The sequence below is a fragment of the Tachypleus tridentatus genome, chromosome 10 (genome assembly GCF_004210375.1).
Source record: "Tachypleus tridentatus isolate NWPU-2018 chromosome 10, ASM421037v1, whole genome shotgun sequence".
In the NCBI taxonomy this organism is placed as follows: Eukaryota; Metazoa; Arthropoda; class Merostomata; order Xiphosura; family Limulidae; genus Tachypleus; species Tachypleus tridentatus.
In genome coordinates this window covers 67,863,456-67,877,588 of record NC_134834.1, presented here as the reverse complement: position 1 = coordinate 67,877,588, position 14,133 = coordinate 67,863,456, and the positions used below count along the sequence as shown (strand labels likewise).

General features: G+C 33.2%; 1 protein-coding gene across 4 annotated transcripts in view; it reads right to left on the bottom strand.

Moving 5' to 3' along the window:
• Window positions 1-2,880: 2,880 nt before the first annotated feature.
• The window catches only part of LOC143229482 (synaptotagmin-1-like), a 32,318-nt gene continuing 21,065 nt past the window's right edge, over window positions 2,881-14,133 (bottom strand). For all 4 annotated transcript variants that reach the window (XM_076461860.1, XM_076461858.1, XM_076461859.1 and 1 more), the window contains 2 exons: window positions 6,539-6,683; window positions 2,881-4,494 (listed from right to left, as the gene is read on the bottom strand). In XM_076461860.1, the coding sequence (XP_076317975.1) occupies window positions 4,178-4,494; window positions 6,539-6,683 (462 nt within the window). In that variant the 3' untranslated portion in view covers window positions 2,881-4,177. The remainder of the gene's footprint in view (window positions 4,495-6,538; window positions 6,684-14,133) is intronic.

Genomic DNA, 14,133 nt, shown 5'->3' with positions numbered 1-14,133 from the left:
GTTTGATATATTTATTCCTAAAATAGAAAATCTTACTTTACGCAAAAATATTACATAAAGAAGTCCTATTAATCGTCTCGTTATTTTTAAAAACATCTTTTGTTCAGTAATTTAACATGTGATCTAATATTTAATATTCTTGATAACGAAAAACCCACTCGAAATAAATATGTATCTCAGAATGGCTGGTATGGGTATGAACACTTTTATTAATAAGGAGAATGTAACGTTTTGACCTTCCTAGGTCATCTTTAGGTTAAGAAAGAGAGAATTTGAATGTGACTGTTGCCGGACACGTGTCTTAGGGACGAGAATGCAAATGGGTATGAGATTGTAGGGGGCGATGGAGTTGGATGTTAGGTTATTAATTAGTATAGGTATAAAAATGTTCCTTTATATTGGTTTAAATTTGGTTCTAATTGCTGTTCAAGTAGGGCTTCTTTGATTTTGCGTTTGTTTATATTTGTTTCCCTACTTAATATCTGAATATTTTCCTTGGTTATATGGTGTTAATTTGATTTGTAGTGTTGAAAAACATGTGAAAGTGTTCTTTGAAACTAATTTCCGTTTCTTTGCTTGTTTCTCCAATATAGAAGTCGTGGCAGTTGTTGCATTGTATTTTATAAATTATGTTGGTGTTGTGTTTGTCAGTGTAGTTTTTATATACTATGGACTTTAGTCTTGTATCTGGTTTTCGAATAAATTTTTTGTTAACTGAAATATTGTGTTTTGTCATAACTTTTTTTCCAAATGTTGGTTATTTTTCGCTGATGTCGGGAACATATGGTATGCAGCAGTATAAGGTTTTGTAGTTTGTTGTATCTTGGAATTTATTATTTGTTGGTTGTTGGTGAAGGTGTGTGCGTATAATTTTTTCCACGGTTTGTGGAGGAAATTTGTTGATGTAGTTGAAGTGTTGTTTTAATTTGTTGATTTCATCATTAATTTTATCACGTGAAAATAGTTTTGTGGCTGTGTTTATTTGGTTTCTCAATCTGTTGAGTTTTTGTTTTGTTTCATGTGCTGAGTCCCAGGGAATGTATAATCCAGTAGGGGTGATTTTTCTGTGGATTTCTGTTCTGAATTGTGTATCATTTCTAGTGATCTTGAGGTTAAGAGATGCTATTTGATTTGTATTTTTTCGTGTTCACAGGTGAAAGTAATGTTGGGGTGTATGGAGTTAACGTGGTTAAAAAAAAAAGTATGTATGGATTTTGTAGATGTAAACCCAGCAATTGTATCATGAACATAACTGTACCAGTATATTGTTGGGGTGTAAGGCTGAATTGATCGCTAGTGATTCAATCTGTGTCTTAAAATGTTGGTTAGAACTGGTGACACGGGATTCCCCATTTATTGGCCATTTATTTGTAGGTAGTTTTGGTTATTGAACCTAAAGTTAATTTTGGTTGTAGTGAATTCTATAAGGGCTGCTAATTGGTTGCTAGCGACGTGTATCAATTGGTTGGGGTCTTGGATATAAAGTTCTAAAGCTATCTTGCAGGCTTCAGTGGTTGGGACTTCTGTGAAGAGTGAGATTACATCAAAACTGGCCATTAACGCTTTATGATGTAACTGATTAAGAATATATTTAAAGTTAAAAGAGTCTTTGGAAAATGAGCCGGCTGATATTGCATATTTAGAAAATGCCCACGCTACATATTTACCAAAATTGTAGTTAAATAATTCGTAGGTCGACATTATGGGTCGAAGTGGACAATCAGGTTTGTGAGGTTTGGGGGTGCCGTATAGTTGTGGTATGTGTGAGTCGGTCTTTCGTAGGTAAGAATAAACGTCTTTTGATATTGTGTTGTTGTTTTTTTTTCATTTGTAGTAGTATTTTGTTTAACTGGTTTTCATGTGTTTTTGTATACTTGTGTTTAGTAGTTTAAATTTGTTTGTGTCTGACAAGATGTTGTTCATTTACTGAATGTATTCATTTGTATTCATTATAACTATAGCATTGCCTTAATCTGCTTTAAGAATTTTGATGTTGTCGTGTTTTAAGTTGTTTACAGAATTAATATCTTTTTTGTGTAAGGTTGTTTTTTAGATTTCTTTCCTGTGAAATTATCTTGATAGTTTTGTGTGAAAATTATTTTAAAAAGTTGTTTTATGATACTGTTTTAAGGTGTTTCAGGGAAATAGTTTTTTCAGTTTTACCTGTAAAGATAGGTTGTTGATTGTCGGTGGAATTGTTGTGGAAGTTGTCATCTTTCTGGTGATTGTTTTTCGTTGTTTTGCTGGTGTTTTCAGTTTGTGTAAAGCGAATCACCAGTCTTCTAGCTAGGACTTCCAGGCAGGCTTTCATTTCGATGGATGGAATATTTCCAGGTGTTACTGCAAAGTTGAATCCTTTGTTGAGTAGATGAATTTCTTCTTTGCTTAATTTTCGGTAGGATCCGTTAATTACGAGGTTTGTTGGTGGTTCGTCGTGTAGACGTCTTTTTGTTGTTGGTACCTTAGTTTATCTAGTTTCTTGTTGTGGCGGACTTTCTTTTTCTTGTCATTCTTACTGTTGAGTTGATTGATGTTGCGTTATATCAGTCTATAAACGTCTGGTTGAATGCAGCAGGCCAGTTGATAGTCTAGATTAGTTTTTTTTTTTTGTAGGTCATTTAGTTTTCGCCCTTTCAGTCGCGAGGGCGTTAAATGCGACGGTCAATTCCACTATTCGTTGGTAAAAGAGTAGCTCAAGAGTTGACCGTGGGCGGTGATGACTAGCTGCCTTCTCTCTAGTCTTACACTGCTGAATTAGGGATGGCTAGTGCAGATAGCCTTCGCGTAGCTTTGCGTGAAATTCTAAACAAACCAATTTTGGTTATACTGTGTTTTTCTAAACATTATTTTTCTTAAATAGACAGAAGATGAAACGAATAGTGTTTGTCAATTAATTTTATTTAAATTACTGATTGCTTTTAAGAGACGGTACAGGTGCGTAAAAAAGTACATGTAAAACATTCACAATATCCAAAATATTAGTATAACTCCAATGTTACACATTGTACATCATCTGACAAAAAGTACTGGGCTACGTTTACAAAACATAGAAAAAATACATAAATTTTTGTTTGGAAATCTGGAAAGCTTAAAATAAAGAATTTTCTTCGTTGTGATGAACGAGGGGTATCAGTATTTAATTGAGGTATATACCCTGTTGATGAGTTTAGAACAGATGTGATCAATGCAGTTTTTTATACAGTGGTAATGCTCATACATATATATTTATATAACTTATCATTTTACCTCCAAAACCATTTTGGTTGATTGGCTTGCAATTGACTTGATTGAAGCGGTATTCAACAACTTTAGAAGTCGGTCGTTTTCTGAGCTTCAAGATTATGGGCGTGTAGAGTACGTTAGTTCACTAAACGACGTAGATATTTCACTGATATTATGTACTTATACTGTTAGGTGTGCGTACTGTATTTTCTATACTTTTTTTCACTATTTTTCCAAGTTTGATGATTCTTCTTTCAAGAACTCTACGTTATTAGTTTGGTGAAGAAATATTACAAGTCTAATAGAGCCATTCTCCTATTGCTCTATTAGAGCAATAATAATTTCATTATTAATCACTCCAACTGGCTTACATATCCTGAAATACTTTCCCACTTAGATCATCAGATGTTGACTCATTGCACTTCCACATTTTCTAATAGTGACTGCTCGTCAATGTACTGGTTACCAAAAGGTTACAACTAGCTACATTCAAAATCGCCATACATGAAAATATAATGTTTGAAAATATTTGTTCACTTATTGGTGAACAAGTTTAATCAATTGAAAACTGGCTTACCTATGTTGAAAGAGCTCAGTTAATAAATGTTTGAAATTGAACAAAGCTTCCTTTCTATTTATTTTTCACAATATTAAGATAACTACAATTTTATTTTTCTTTTGTTTAGACAATATGACACTTAAATTCAACTATTTCGACAAAGAGATGTTGTATATTATTACGTTTGAACTCTTCTGTGTCTTCAGTTGCTCAATAATCATCCTTTAAATTAAAACGTAAAATAACGTTATCGGAATAGTGTATCCTTTTTACCAGTAAAGTGCGAAATATTCCAAAGAATTCCAAAGGACTGCAACAACTTTTTATTTTTACTGTATTTGGTTTATAGTGGTTTACCTTGAGTCAATACATTTCCTTTTTCACTATTATCGTTTCTTAGTGATAGAGAGTTTGCCACTTAACAACCTGGTGGTCTTTGAGTAGCATTTCACCCCAAAAAGTGGGATTTCCTCCTGAATTCTGTAGAAAAGGTCCACACACAATTCTACCAATCACCGCATTCTGATTAAAGGAACCCTTTGCCATGGCAGTTACAACTACACTAGAATCGTCAAGAAAATTTACTGGTACTACGAAGTGAAAACTCTGGTTATATAAAGGATTTTGTGACGAAGACATCACTGATGTTTTCATTGTTTTTACTTTCTGTCCTGAGCACATTAGAGTCACTTTTACGAAAGTGTCCAGCTTATCTGTGTATAGATATAAGCATTACATTAGGTAAAACTTGTACACTTTAGAGTGATTTCTCTAAACGTAGAAAACATTACATCTAAGCTTGTTACAACTACATTAAAAAAATGAAGATTATTTTTTTGTTAAAACGGTTTCATTTCCAATCATCTTAATAGTTCAAATAAAATGATTTCTTTAGAATAAGTGTGATTTGGCAATTAGAATTAAATGGTCCATAACTTTGCAGAAAAAACAAGTTATTAAATAGGCAATATGCATACATATGTATATATATATATACAGTATTGGAACTAATAATAATGAACACTTAACATATAGTAGACACAGATAAAGAATAATGGAAACTAGATGGTGAACTTAGTAATGGTACAAAAACATCAACACAGAAGATACAATGAAAAGCGAATATTTTGAGCAATACACTAGTATTCTTCATGTGAATCCTGTACTTAGAGCAAAGCATTAATCTTGTTTTCACGTTGTAAAACATTTTATCAATATACGAGTTTTATATAAGATAAATGTATATATATTTAAATTAAAATATTTATTTTTAATATTAAGTTTCAAATCAAAGATTAAGATTTGAAACTTAATGTTGTTTCAAACGTCCTATATTACAAACTGCAATTCGGACAAATTTTTGGTCATTTTTGACCTCATCAGATTTTACATAACTCCATAAAGCATCACTAATGTTGTTATTGGGACTGTGTACGGATCAAGCCATGGTGTGAGTGTTTCATCAGTCTCTTTACTACAAGTAAATATTTTCATCACATTTTCCGTATATCTATGATTACTAGCATACTCGAAGTTAATTCTTTGCCCAATGAATCATGATTGTACCTGCACTTATCAACAGCCAGAATGCCATTAATATGTATTAATCAGCAATACATCCCAAAACGTGTACTGATTCTCCATCATGCCTTACTATATATTCATTTACTAATTACAATAACATTCATTTTCTGCCATTGATCTTGTCAAATTATTTAAACCTGAAGTTATTTTTGAAGAAAACAGGTATCTAGTTTTATTTTTTAATCTGTTTACAGTTCAAAGATCGTTTAATTTTGTGTTACCTTTTCTCACCAGTGGGTATTAAACTACTAAATGTAGTTAAGTCACTTTATACTAATGTTTATTTTATTTTCTCAAAATACTATTTGTACTTGTAATTACAACAACGACATTGGAAAAATCTATACTTGGCCGTCGTATATCTGAGGAAATTTGCTTTTTTACCTCGAATATTTCTATTACTAGCAATGCCAGGTTCACGTACCCTCTTCAGGGTCTTGTATATGGATTTTTCTAAAACACAGAGCGTTGTTACACTTTTTCATCAGGACTCACCAAGACCATGCTTACCACACGGTATTACATTACACTACTGGGGATAGTATTACTGTCCGTACGTTTATAGGTTTTATACTGGTGTGACGCTTTCTAATTAGTTAGATGACAACCAATTACATTATAGACTTAGTGTCATGAAGTTCCTTTTTGTGCATTAAAGGAATGACAGTTCAGAAATATTTCCATTTAACACTATTTTTTCTCACTGTTTCCATGCTTATTTCTAATATTGTGTACGTATATATCATAAATTAAAAACATAGTAAATAATTGTTCAGATGGTTTAATACATTTTACATATGTTTAAACTTGTTTAAGTTTTGTTGCTCACTAAATAACTCTAAATTCATGCTATTTTATATCTCCTTAAAGAGTCATTTTCACAAACTACTTTAATTGGGAAAACAATAAATTTACGGCGGATAACCAGTATAAATTTGTTCCTTGCCCCAATGTAAAAAACAACAAGGAGAAGGTTTATAAAGGCTAAACGGAAGGTCAGATAGCCAATAATTAAGATATGTTTTAAACCAAGCTATTAATCAGAGGTGGTTCCTAAAGTTCTACAAGACAATTTTTTTCTACTCACAGTACTAAAGAGCTGAGAAATAAGTAGGAACTGATGATGAACTAAACTCAATGTGAGTTCAAGCTCTTTATAATCCTTCTTCCTACCTTTATTGCACAAATTCTTCAAAGATGTCTTCACAACGGCTGGGTTAATTCGGTAGTCTCGTCCTCGGAGAACGCTAACTTTCAACAAACTCTTAGTAGATGAGTAACTCAATGCAAGAAGAACTTGACCAAGGTTTTCAAGTGGCTGTAAGGTAGTAGTAAACTCATTGAAATAAACAACAGCTGCAAAATATCTCTTCATTTTTTGTGATTATTCACATATACATAAAAATGACTTGATAATAAATTTCTGATCCTGCGGATGCATCGAGTAAAAAATAACAAAATAGGCTTAACTAACAACAGACTTATTTCTTACATCAGCAAAGTTAGGCATCTTGATTGTAGTGCGTCTATGTGGAAGTACTACCATCCATTTAATCAAAGTGAATGATATGTTCAAAGATACTGAAATAATTATCTTTTCCACTGCGTTCCCAGACACGTACCAAATAACTTGACAAATAAGTCTAGGTTTGTAATGCTTGTAAACTTTAATCTTAATTTCAGTTAAAAACCTGAACAAACATAACATTGTTAAAACTGATAAGCCAGTAAGATAACTATAGATGAGCCTATCTATAAAAATGTACTTATTTCACATTAGAGCATATAAACAGTCGACAAATTACCCATTCTTCAAGACAATAGAATTTTTCTTTATATAAGAAAACCATAGGATTATCCATTCATTTTTATTTAGCCCTATTTATTCAAATTTAGAATATAAATAACCTAATTCTGCTTTGCGTATTCACAATTGTACTTTGATGGAATAATTCTTCATTATTATACAGTAATGTATATGTCTTAGTAATCAAGTTGCTCTTACTCGAGTTATCTATAGTTGTAGGTTACTTACATGAGGTGTTACTCGTGTTTCTTATGGAAAGTTGAAAGTTGTGGTATGTCAACCACTACAGACCTTGAACAACAGGACAACTTCTACAGAGTATTAGGAAAGTCACTGTGCACATACTATATGAACGAGTATAGCATTATAATTTCGTGCATATAATGCAACATTTTCTTAGTTAGAACCACATTCACATATTACTGAGTTTACTGAGAAATATAGATTCTTAATTCATACAGATTTCTTTCCAACAACAGCTCTAACCTTCACAAATACACTTTTTAACTTGTTTTCGTTGTTTGAATAAAGATTGATTCATTTTGTTGTATACTATATCTAGTCTCTTGTGTTTCCTCACAACTCAATTAAAATCAGAGAAGCTAGATTTGGTCAGACCTGCTGTTATTCTGTGGAAACCTACGTGATCATTCCTAGGGAAAATTATTACACCTGAGAATACCACAAACTATCCAAGACCATAGGATTGGCTTTCATGAGGATTTCCATATTTTATTTTGACGACTTTCTTTCTCGTGCTCTTCTTATCTATTACGTTTTTTAAGTTTAAAAATGAATCACAATTAAAACAAATTGATTCTTTTTGTATGAATCAAAGCGCATACAACCAAGAGGAAGAGTTAGTCATTGAAGGAAGATGGTTATCTGTAAAAGTTTTTGGGCCTCAGAAAATCTCCTTCTTTATGTCAGATTTTCATAATACTAAAACTAAAGACTGAAGAAAGAGAAATGCTAGGATCTGGCGCATCCGTAATAGAAATTAATGTTATGAGGTGTGATTTCAATGCAAGAAAGGAACAGACAACCGGGGGTAATTACACATATGTATAGTCTGGCAAATTCAAGACTGACTGGGGTGTCTTTTTAAGAAACCTAAGTTCCTGCGAGCAAGAATAGCTTAAATTCATCCTTGGTAAAGATCAGCATCCATAGGTGGAAGAGACTGTTGTTGGGTAATCTCTGACAGTCTGAATTTTTGCCAGCAAGTAAAACAGTGGACACTAGCTGGTGAAGATGGTGATACATAAGGCACTCAATGAGATGGGAAATATATTGCCTAGGTGCCCATGGGTAAAAAATAATCCTGTGGTCGTGCAAAGCCAATGAATGAAATATCTACGGTAACTTATAATTCTGTCATTCATAGATGGGTACCTAATTCACAAGAGTAACGATAGATTCTGGGACTGATATATAGTTACAGCCAAGTTGTAATGAAATTTAGGTATGTTGTAAAACAAAGTTAACCATCTGGCTGAATTCAAGTCTGAAAAGAAATGTGTTACTGAGATCTTGGCTAGTAATGCGGATTACCTGTGCAATTCTTATGGTAAAACACTTTGTAATGGTTGGCAACTCACAGTGATATTCTCATAAAGAACTTTAACAAGAGATTACCTGTATAGGTAATGAGGTATCTTTCGATTAAAAGAGGCATTTTCTGTTTCATTGAGTTTAAAGTCATAACTTGAAATAAGTTAAAAGATAATATGAAACCTGCAGCATCTACTACCATAGCTAAATCTTAGACAGACAGTCATGCTCAAGTGACAGCACCATGCTCAGCTCGAATTTTGACGACGATGAACCGGAAGCTAACATATACCAGTAGTATGACACAATCTTACTGATTTCCAGTGAGTAGGCAATGCTACAGTCAGTACTAATGATGTCTGTATCTTGGAATAACTCTGAAAAAAAGGACTAAAGCATGTGCTTTGTATATGGACAGTTAGGTCATTTTGAAGGGCGTTTCCCGTATCTTGCCATACTTCAAGGTAGGAAAGATTTTCCGTTTTAACTGACAACACAGTAAGTCTATGAAAGTCAATAACAAGTAGTAATTACCAGTACTTTAGTCTCAGGAAGCTAATGATTGATTGACATGATAACCATCACGTAATCACGAAATTATACATGTTATAATGTTTAAAGTACTAAATATATCTCCATTAAATATATTATAAGCTCTCAGTAAACATTACGAGTAAATTGTGCGCAACAAATTGAGCTTCATTAATAAAATATTTAAACGAAATAATTATCTGTGAATTCATGAAGTCTTTACTTAGTTTGTTTTGTGAATTTGCGCAAAACTACTCGAGAGCTATCTGCGCTAGCCGTCCCTAATTTAGCAGTGTAAGACTAGAGGGAAGGCAGCTAGTCATCACCACCCACCGCTAACTCTTTGGCTACTCTTTTACCAACGAATAGTGGGATTGACAGTCACATTATAACGCTCTCAGGACTGAATGGGCGAGCATGTTTGGTGCGACCGGGATTCAAACCCGAGACCCTCGGGTTACGAGTCGAATGTCTTAACACACTTGACCATACCGGGCCCTCTATACTGAGTCATTGTGTTTTTATACTAAAAATGAAATACCTCTTGTCTTTTGTTTTTTTGGAATTTCGCACAAAGCTACTCGTGGGCTATCTGTGCTAGCCGTCCCTAATTTAGCAGTGTAAAACTAGAGAGAAGGCAGCTAGTCATCACCACCCACCGCCAATTATTGGGCTGCTCTTTTACCAACGAATAGTGGGATTGACCGTCACATTATACACCTCCACGGCTGGGAGGCGAGCATGTTTAGCGCGACCCTCGGATTACGAGTCGCACGCCTTACGCGCTTGGCCATGCCGGGCCGCACCTCTTATCATTTTACATTTTTTATAATTCATTTAAATAACCTCAAAAAAGATCTCAAATGAACATTGTACGTTTTTCAGTACAACTATATTTTTACATATGATTTTTCTACATAAAAACTAATTATAAATAACCATCTGTAGAAAAATATTTAATAAAGTTAACTTTTTTACTAATTGGATCGTACATTTATTTATTTCATGAGTTTTAGGCCTCTTAACTTTTGACAACTGTAATTAATTTTATTGTTTTATTAATTTTTAAACCATGTATAACTACTGTGAAACACTGATTCACTGGATAGTATAGTAGATTAAGTAGTTTTGTTTTTATTAGTTTTTCGCAAAGCTACGCGAGGGCCATCCGGGTTATTTGCAAACAGATACCAACTTTCTTTTTTCTAACTATTTAGGTTATCCTCAAATAATTCATGCAGTTTTCAAATACAAAACTTAAAAAAATCAAGAGCATATCATTCGCTAGATTACAGATGTTTGTTTATTTGCTTCTTATTAAGCACAAAGCTACAGAAAAGGCGATCTGTGTTCAGCACACCAAGAATATTCAAACCTGGTTTTCAGCAGCATGAGGCTCCCAAGATTAGAATCTACAAAAACTACTGCCATTTACCTAGCTCTCTAATTAAACTAAAAGTAATTCATGATATGCATTTTTTCTTGGAACAATATTCGTGACACAACACATCTAGTTTTTACTGAAACAAATATTTATGTAGTTTATAAAAGGTACAAAATGATCTTAATATTGGTTATAAACATGTCTAGTACCAATGTCACAGATAATTAATTACACTATGTAACAAAATTTGTACTTTTTTTTCCTGTGCAGAAAGTACTATTTCCCAATTGCTTATGCCTAAAGTAAATGGAAAAGACCTATTTTTTCTTCAAACTTTGTTTTTGTGACCTAAATAATGAAATTTTCAAATTTACTCATTTTCCAGAACATTCCAGGTATATTCAGTGCTGAATATCTGATAGAGAGATTTTTCGAACTCACAAGAATTTTGAAGAACTTTCTAGAATGATGTAGAACTTACAAAATTTTCTAGTGTTGTAGAACTTACGAGAATTTTCAAGAACCTTTTAGAATTTTCTAGAACTTTCCATAGTAATATATATAAAGGGGCTCACTACTCACCACTTCAGTTTAGTTCTAGCTGCCTAAGTGAACGCATATACCTATCTGATTTTATCAGAGATGGCATCAAGAAGCTGCAAGCATTCTCCAGACGCATTCTGCTATGTATGTGGACAATTTATCAAAACAAGAGCGAAAAAGTACTCTGTGACAGCATCTGCTAAAATGTGTGAAGTCTACAAGGCTTATTTCGGTATGCCTGTCGGGGGTCAAGACAAAATCTGAGCACCTCATTTAACCTGTGAGAACTACAAGGAAAGCTAGAAGATAAAATTTCTTTCTTGAATAGTAAGATTTTATATTATATAAATTGTAGACCTTTTAAAATTTAAATAATTTTTAATTTATTTTTTTAAATTTCCAATAGTATAAAAAATATCACATAAAATATTTTGAATGAACCTCTTACAATTAGTTGTGGATAAAATAAAGTTATTCTTCATAATAATAATTTTATTTTGCTTTTTTGCAAGATGGTACAGAGGGGAAAATAAAACCAAGAATTTGGCGTGAACCCACTGACCACTCAAGCAATTGCTACTTCTGCATGGTGGACCCTTCCAAACGTCGGGCTGGCAAGAATGCATCTGCTCTCATGTATCTTGACCTTCCATCATCCATCGCACCAGCGTCACACAGCCCTGAGCTCCCTGTACCCATTCCGCCAAAGGGAAAGCAGCCATTCTCAGAAGGGAGCAGCGAATCAGAAGAGGAGGTAGACGTTGAAGATCCAGATTACAATTTCAGAGGTGGAGCTGGCGAGAGAAACCCATACTACCCCAACCAAAGAGACTTCAATAACTTGATCAGAAATCTTGGTCTAACAAAGTCGAATACCAAGACTATATTTGGGGGCTGACACGTGAAAATGATTTACATTGCAGTCGCAAGTCTCGAAAAACTACACACTTCTAAACATTTTTGTTCATTTTTGTATAACTGTAGTATAAATACATGTAAATCTTGATTCATATGTTGTTTTATTCAGACCTCAGTAAATGAAAATGTGCAGGTTAATTTCTAAATTTCGTTATCCAGGTCACAAAAGCAAAGTTTGAATGGAATAATGGCCATTTTCTGTACTTTTACAACATAAGCAATTTAGAAATAACATACTAATTAGGAACAAAATTTGTGTTACACAGTGTTATAAGCACTTCTTAAAGAGTCGTGGAATGAATAAATAGTGTTATTTCTATAAAGCAAGAAGATAAGAGGTTGCAATACTCATATTCTAGCTTTTCATTATGTTTATCATGTGTTCTAATTGGTTTAAAAATCTGAAGCACATTTAAGGGAAAAATTCTCCGAGTGAGAAATCACAGAACATCTAAGTCATTGATTCAAAGTCGAAGGTTAAGATTTTAGTTAAATATTTCCTTGGTAATTTAAGTTGAAACAAATAATATATAAAATTAAATTACATGCTATATTTTGATGCCAAGTTACTGACATATATTAATAATAAATCCTTAAATGTAACTCTGCAAAATGGTCACGAGAATTGCATTTTGACAAGAACACATGTTCATATGTTAAGGAGTGCACCAAACAGATTATTGCAAAAAGTTTAGTGCTCTGTCAAGTTTTCTTAAGGGGTTGGCCAGTACTTGATATGTGCCTGTGAAGATACAAGAATGAGGGATAGGGTAGCTGGTTGTTACAAGAGTTGTCAGGACACCGATTCATTACACTTGTGACGTATTTACTATTGTATTTCTGTTTTAATATAGATGTTTTTTAAGTTACATTTATATTTACAAATGTGCGTAACTTATACTGTTAAACCAGTATTGCGAAATTCCCGCCTATCCATTAAAGTTGTAGAAGGTTCTCAATTAAGAGAAACAACATGTATGTGTATGTACGTAAACACTAGTGTATCGTCAATATTGTCGTGCAGGCTGAAATTTCTAGAAACTTTCCTTACGCCTATAAATGCAACAAATGTGCAGCGCCAAGAGAAAGCATATATTATTGATTTGATAGAGTTGATAAACTACAAACGTCAGAATCTATGAATGTGATTAAAGCATATTCATCGGGAAGCTCAGATATTTAACCAGGAACGTTTATAAATTTCAAACATTACAAACTATTTAACTTCATTCGATTTATATCAGACATAAGTATTTTTATCAAGACATTGTATTACTTAAGCAGGCTCCCCGCTGGTACAGCGGTATATCTACAGACTTACAACGCTAAAATCAGGGGTTCGATTCCCCTCGGTAGGTTCAGCAGATAGCCCGATGTGGCTTTGCTATAAGAAAAACACATATACTTAAGCAGTGAAAAACTCGAGATGTGAACAACAAAAAATGAAGAACTAACTAGCTCCCCATTAAGTGAATTGTACTTACACCAACTCGAAATTAACTCGCTCATCGTGAACCCTCGATAACTTGTCAAAGTAGTTTAAGACCATAAAGAAGACTCGATATAGTTTGTAAGTTTGTAAAGTTTTTGTACATAGATCATTACTCTTTTTATTTTTAAATATATTTGTATTAAACAAAGAAACTGCGTGCATCAACCTTGTTGGGAAGTGTCATGAATTGGATACATAGCGATCTTTATTTAACTTCTAAATCTATATTACAATTTAATTCAGTTTTATGGTATTTTAAATTGTAATACATAACACACTATCTATCAAACACTCTGAATAAAGCCACTAGTCCAAAGAGTTAACAAAGACTTAGATTATGGCAAAACTTTGTCTATGCAATAGATAAACTGAATCTCCATGGTAGTGTCATCTGATGTCAATGCGATACGTCTCAAGATTAGCGAACAGTATGAGTGTATTTTGTTAAGACGATCTCAATACGTCCAGGTGTATCTACTATGAATGAGGTCTAATGCATTGGTATAGTGTGATGTGGCAATAGAGCCGATGTTTCAAAT